Genomic DNA, 7,121 nt, shown 5'->3' with positions numbered 1-7,121 from the left:
AGGAGCCAGAGCTTGTCAGCTCACAACCACACCACGGGAAACGCAGAGGAGCAGAGTAAAATCGGTGCCTTAGAGCTGAATGAGACGTCTGAGTCTGCTCAGCCGCCAGCCTCTCCTGCGCAAGCTGTTGCCGCTGCTCTGGTCCTTCTGAGCAGTCAAAGGCTCGCGAGATGACGTCAAATGAAGCTTCTTCGGCGGCTGCTGTTAGGGAACAGCTTAGCAGCCGCCGAGGAGAAGAGGACCAAAGAGTGCAGACAGCTAAACGCTGTGCTCTGGTTTTTTTGTGCAGGTTGTGGGGGCAATCTATGTGTGGGGGCCCTGGGATGACCGCCCCTGTCGCCCTTCCTATAACCCAGTCCTGCTTATAAACAAATGTATTCAATTACAACATATTTTATAAAGCATAAGCCTTGTCGCCAACATTGTTAGTTCTTTGCACACCTAGCAGATGGCATAAACATTTTATTTTTTCTGTTTCTCCCCGCCATGCCAGCACGCCAACCTCTCATCTTATTCCTGCTGTGATCTTATGAGAATAAGTAGCTGTAACTTGGAGATGTAAGAAGTTTAGAATTTCCCTAATGCCTCCTCTAATGGAATGAAAGTCATAAACTGAAACACAAATGAAGACTTCCTGGAGAGTAATGAATAATAGAGTATTGTCAGGACCCACCAATGAATTTACAGGAGAATTGTGACAAACAGTCAAAAAGGAACATGGTCAGTGTTCTGATGGAAAACAAGACTTAGACCGATTACTGAGAAATGGAATACTTAATAAAAATATTTTGTATAAATGATTAGTAAGTATTCTAAATCATCAACTGTGCTTAAATGGCTAAGTCAGGAACTACTGGTGCCAGAATGCAGAAGTTGAGTTTTGGCTGGAATCCGGCTTTTAATTGAGATTGCACTTGAATGATGTTTGAATATTACAGGACATAAGAGACTATAGGAAAGCAGGCCTTTCAATCCTCTGATGCATGCTCATCACATACCGCACTTGGCTAATATAATATGAGCTGTTAATGTAGCATTAAACACAATGTTGAACCTTAATGTGTTATACATACGATATGTAGTGGTTTTTGCTTTCATTATAGAGCTAAAACAAATTACCTGCTATATCTTCATTTGTCCTGCTTAAACAAAAGGTAACATGACTGCTATTTATTTATCATTTACAGCATCTTATGGTTGGGGCTCACAAGTTCATATGAAATCCCGACTAATGTATTCGGTTTGTGAAGCAGAAAAATAAATAACTTATTATTATTATAAAGAATCATATGTGTGAAATAAAATATGAAGGAAAAAAAAAAAAAAAAAGAAAAACTCTAGAAATATTTATAATATTACATTTTCATTAAACCTGTAGATAAGCCATGCTTGTTAGCTTAGTTATGTCTGTTTCTAATAATATCCAGTATTAGCTTATTATCTTTATTATTACTACATTTGCTACCAGCTGTAGAGCTGCAGACTATCCCTGGACTGGATGGCTCAAAATGGCTGCCTCACCTGTGTATTACGTTAATAGTTCCTGTATTTTTTGCAAAGCTAAAACTCTGTATTATGTTCATGGCCTCTGTAATTTATTAAATGTAAGCGCTCTATCTATCTAAAAAAAATAACAACAACAACATGTCAAATAGTGGGATATGAACTTTCAGATAAAATAATTTTATAGATACCATAATCTTCCTACATCAGCTTAACAGGTTCCTAATATCACTACTCTGTACTGTTGGAGGACCCTGTCCTATCCATTGTCTTTCAGTCTGTGGCTACCTGTCACCATTTCCCTGCTCACATACAATCGTGTCCTCATTTACAGAGTTACATGAGTATACAGAGCACTAACACACTCTATTCCTGAAATACTAAGTATTGCTGTGACTATTCTGATGATCTGTTCTTTCCCCACCCACTTGAAAACTGGGGACATTCTGGCCAAGCAAGAGTTGAATATTGATTACAATAATGTGATCAGACCATAGATAAGCACATTAAAAAGCCATAAATCTACAAGACTCAATGGGGTATATTTACTAAAGTGCAGGTTTTTAGAAGTGGAGATGTTGCTCATAGCAACCAATCAGATTCTAGCTATTATCTTCTAGAACAGTGATTCCCAACCTCGGTCCTCAAGGCACACTAACAGTCCTGGCTTTAGTGATATCCATGATTGCGCACAGATGGTTAAATCAAAATAACTGAGGTACTAATTAAGTCACTTGTGCTCAAGTATGACTATCCCCAAAACCTGGACTGTTAGTGTGCCTTGAGGACCGTGGTTGGGAACCCCTGTTCTAGAAGGTGCTAGAGTAATGTTAAGTAGAGTCTGATAGGTTGCTATGGGCAACATCTCCACTTCTAAAAAGCACTTTAGTAAATATACCCCATAGTCTCAATGATGCACATAATAAACAGCACCATTTAATAATAAAAAGGATCATTAAACAAATAGATGAAGGCAATAAACCATGTATATTTTTATTTTTGGCAACATTACTGTTTTGTTTTCTGAGAGTTATTCATTTGCTCAGTGTTTCTAACAGTATTTTTCTTTCCATCCGATGTCTTTTGGCTTGTAGAGGTATTATACATTCCCCTGGAAAAACAGAAAACAAGCAAAGTAAAAAATATATGCTATATAGACATTAATCTAACATAATGCTTTATGTAAATGTGCCACTTTCCAATATTACCATTAACCGCCCTGCTCATAAAAGCTCCTAATACACATGTACAGAGAGAAGTCTGAGAGACAGGGAAATCACAGGTTTGACAATAGTACTGTGTGCAATTAACAAAAGATGCAACACACAGCTTGTACTCGAGGGGAATGTTTAGAAAATCTGCTGCACATTAAGTAAATGTAGTTTACTGTAGATTATTAAATCTTTCTACTAGCCATACAGAAATATTTGTCCTGGTATACAATATGTATACACATTATTTTTTTGAAAGCTGGGAATCGGGACGGACATGAGTCATTGCTAAGAAGAGCAACGAACGATGGCAGCTGCTGCTCACACAAATAAGTGTACAAAGACATTAATGTCTACTATTTATACTATTTCTTATCATGGATCTAACACAACAACTGTAAATAGGGTGTTTTCTTGGACATGTGGCCAGCTACTCTGAGCAGTGAGACCACAAGCAAAGCTTACTCTATTATAAGTCTCCTTGATCTACCATGCTCCGTTCATTGCTCATTGCTGCGGTTCCCCTGTCTCTTTAATCCCCTCCATCATGCCTGCTTGTCACCCTGCATAGAGGCTTTACGTGTCAATGCTAGCCTAAACTATAACAGACACACCACAAAAAATGGCTTCTTATAACCAATTTATTGTTCTGGTTTCCTAATAGGATAATAATGACCACTTTAAAGACCCTTACACAATATGGCAGCTGAATCCTGACAAAATAGGATTTACTACAAATGTCTGTTCAAAATCATAGCAGTAATATAAATGTATGAACTTCGGAGTTCAAACACATTTTTTCCTATACACGGCATGGTCAAGAGACTGACACCAGGGGTCAGAGGAGCATGTGCTGAGCTGTAACTGGATTAGTTGACCTTCTGTTTCTCTCACTCCTGAAGATCTGTTACCTCATGTGAGTTATCTCATAATAGGTTGATTGTTCTGCGGCAGACACCTACAGAGCCTATGGACCTTCTGCCAGCCCTATAAAAACCCTGGATACTGGAAATCATGGATAAGAATGGGGAAGGGGTATGATGGAATGTGGAGGGGGTCTGAGGGCATGTGAAGGGATTGGGTATGAAATACAGAGGGCTTAAAAGCCGTTGGTTCAAATTCCGACCCTGGAAGCCCGACAGATGAAAATCCTGATGCAAGCTGGTAAGTATATTTAACCCTCCCCTCTAACCCCCAACCCTAACCCTCCGTTGGGGGGTGCCTAACCCTAAGACTCTGGGGGTGGTGCCTAACCCTAAGTCCTTCCCGAGGTGCCTAACCCTAGCCTCCCCTCACCTCACCTTAAACCTAACCCTCCAGGGGGGTGCCTAACCCCAAGTCCCCCTGGGGGTGCCTAAACCTAACCCTCCACCACACGGCTAACAGCTCGTGACGCCCGGCTAACCTATGTTCTGTATGCCGGGTGTTGGGATTTCGACGTGTGGCTAATGATAGGCGTCGATATTTAGACGCCTATCTTTAGTCCCATGCCGGGCTTTGTGTCGGGATTCTGGCGGTGGGCATATCGACTGCCGGCATCCTAACTACATCCCATGTGAAGGGATCTAGTCTCATGTAAGGGCACATGTGGATACCAAATGGACATGTAGGTCTGTGCTGAGGTCTGATAGCATGTAAGGGGTCTGTGGAGAGGTGTGTTGAGGTAGGTGTGTTTGAGTGTATGTGCGCATATGTGTGCAAGTGGGGCGGAGAAAGATGTCAGGCTGTCATTAGCCCTGTATTCCCCACTCTAGGGGCCTATCCATTAGCAGATAAATTGAACGACTGAACGATATATCGTTCAATTTATCTGCTAATGGATAGGCCCTGAACGATGACAGATGCGTACTCTCGCGGCCGATACATTTTATCTTTCGTCTCTCCAACATGTTGGTCAATTATCGCATATCGCTGCCAGGTATTACAAATATCTGGCAGTTTATATGTGGCAAACGACGAACGATATTAACAGCAGCTACAAAGCACTGGAGAGAAAAAAATCCACTCCCTGAATGTCATGCAATATCGTTCATCTTTTGCAAAAATCTGTCATGTACATGACAGATATCTTTTGTCTTTCATCGTTCAGAAAAACATCTGCTAATGGATAGGCCCCCTAAATCCAGAGGTTTAGTACTGGATTTTTCAATTAACTTCAATGGGTGGACTGATGCGTTACTGGGAGCACCCAGCTTAGCAGGTGTTTATAGAACATTGTTAGCAATTTATCGTACATTACTTTCAATGTAATGCCTTTTGTGCCATTCAAAGTCATTTCAATAAAAAAACACTGCTTTAAGCAAAACCAAAAAGAATCATATATATATATATATTCTGTACATACAGCGCGACACACACACACGGTGGGATATATTAGGCAGCAAGTGAACATTTAGATCTTGAAGTTGATGTGTTGGAAGCAGGCAAGCATAAGAAGCATAAGGATCTGAGCGACTTTGACAAAGGCCAAATTGTGATGGCTATATGACTGGATCAGAGCATCTGCAAAACGGCAGGTGTGGTGTTCTTGGTATACAGTGTTTAGAACTTACCAAAACTGGTCCAAGAAAGGACAACTGATAAACCGTCGACAGGGTCATGGGCGTCCAAGGCTCATTGATGCGCATAGCCCGTCTGGTCCTCTCCCACAGAAGAGAAATTGCTGAAAGAGTTAATGCTGGCTATGATAGAAAGGTGACAGAACACACTGTGCATCACGCTGAAAGCACCTACAATGGGCACGTAAGCGCTAGAACTGGACCATAGAGCAATGGGAAAAGGTGGTCTGGTTTGATGAGCCAAGTTTTCCTTTACATCATGTGGACGGCTGGGTGCATTGTTTACCTGGGGAATGGATAGCACCAGTATGCAATATGGGAAGAAGGCAAGGCAGCAGAGGCAGTGTGATTGCTCTGGGTAAAGTTCAGCTGGGAAACCTTTTCTCCTGACATTGCTATAGACCAAGTACACCCCTTCATTGCACCGAAATTCCCTGAAGACAGTGGCCTCTTTAGGCAGACAGATGCATCCTGCCACATTGCAATTGTTCAGGAATGGTTTGAGGAACATGACAAAGAGATCAAGTTGTTGACTTGGCCTCCAAATTCCTCAGATCTCAATCCAATCAAGCATCTGTGGGTTGTGCTGGAAAAACAAGTCTGAGCCATGTAGGCCCCACCTCTCAATTTACAGGAATTAAAGGATATGCTGCTAGATACCACAGGACACCTTCAGAGGTCTTGTAGAGTTCATGCCGCGATGGGTCAAAGCTGTTTTGGTGGCAAGAAAGGGGCCTACACAATATTAGGCAGGTGGTTTTATTATTATAGTTGATTGGTGTATAATATAAAAAAAATCTATACAGTCCCATAAGTGTGGAAACAGTGCTATAAAAAGGAAATTCGTAAATAAATATTAATCCAGTGTCTACACATATGATATGGGAGTGGGGGAAAACTTTGTATGGTATGTCACCAGTATGACGGCCATCTTCAAGTCGGCCATCCTGGATGCAACTCTAATTTTTCAATTGTGAAGGAGTCATGTGACATCATGAGACGTAAGGAGCAAATAGAATTGAAGTTGCCTAAAGGATACATGAAAAGGGGCAGACTAGATGGCCAAGTGGTTCTTATCTGCCGTCAAATTCTATGTTTCTATATCAAGCAGATGCAGAATTACATAAGAAAAACAATGGTGGTCTTCCTTTTAATGTATCTTTATTAATTCTCGAATTTTAACTGAGTTTTCTTTTGCAGGTACTGACATTAAATGACAATGGCACTAACACAAACAGAAAGTGTTGAGATTGTCTTGATATCTGGAGAACGAAGCACACGTGCTATTGCAAATTATTTCAACCGACGTCACCCAAATATGCCACCCATTACTCACAGTGCAGTTGCCAAACTCTTTGCCAAATTTAAAGAAACCAGATCAATTGCAGATAAACCAAAAAGTGGACGACCAAAAACTATTACAGATGAAGCAACAACTGCTGTAGAAGACTAAAGCAATACGTCTGTCTAGAAAGGCATAAGCTATATAGACATATCTAATGCTGGTGCCAAGACACTAGGCTTTATATGTAGAAGACGATTTAAACTCCATCCAACTAAAACAAGTAGCAAAGTGCTTTTCTAAGGCTGCGTGAAAAACATCGTCCATAAAAAAGTCCAAACGTTGACACCACTCTCAAATCGAGGGCGCTACCACTGAACTGGAACAAACACTCTTGCAGCATTATTCATATGCTTAAAGAGGGACTTTTCATATTTGGATATAGGGGTGTCCGAATATGAAAGGAACCAAAAGTTCGGTCCAGTTGGGACCTGATAACCCATGATTTCGGATAACAGTTCTATTATTTTGGTCCAAAATAGGGTAATCAGGGGGCAAAACCATCAT

General features: G+C 40.9%; 1 protein-coding gene across 1 annotated transcript in view; it reads right to left on the bottom strand.

The window, feature by feature from the left end:
• Positions 1-2,476: 2,476 nt before the first annotated feature.
• The window catches only part of CCDC169 (coiled-coil domain containing 169), a 78,687-nt gene continuing 74,042 nt past the window's right edge, over positions 2,477-7,121 (bottom strand). Inside the window, exon 8 of the mRNA XM_088460146.1 lies at positions 2,477-2,614. Coding sequence (XP_088316272.1) covers positions 2,512-2,614 — 103 coding nt within the window. The 3' untranslated portion in view covers positions 2,477-2,511. The remainder of the gene's footprint in view (positions 2,615-7,121) is intronic.

The sequence above is a fragment of the Taudactylus pleione genome, unplaced genomic scaffold, assembly GCF_031769625.1.
Source record: "Taudactylus pleione unplaced genomic scaffold, aTauple2 ptg000043l, whole genome shotgun sequence".
Lineage (NCBI taxonomy): Eukaryota > Metazoa > Chordata > Amphibia > Anura > Myobatrachidae > Taudactylus > Taudactylus pleione.
Note: the sequence above shows the minus strand (reverse complement) of the source record. Positions and strands in the feature narration are given on the sequence as shown.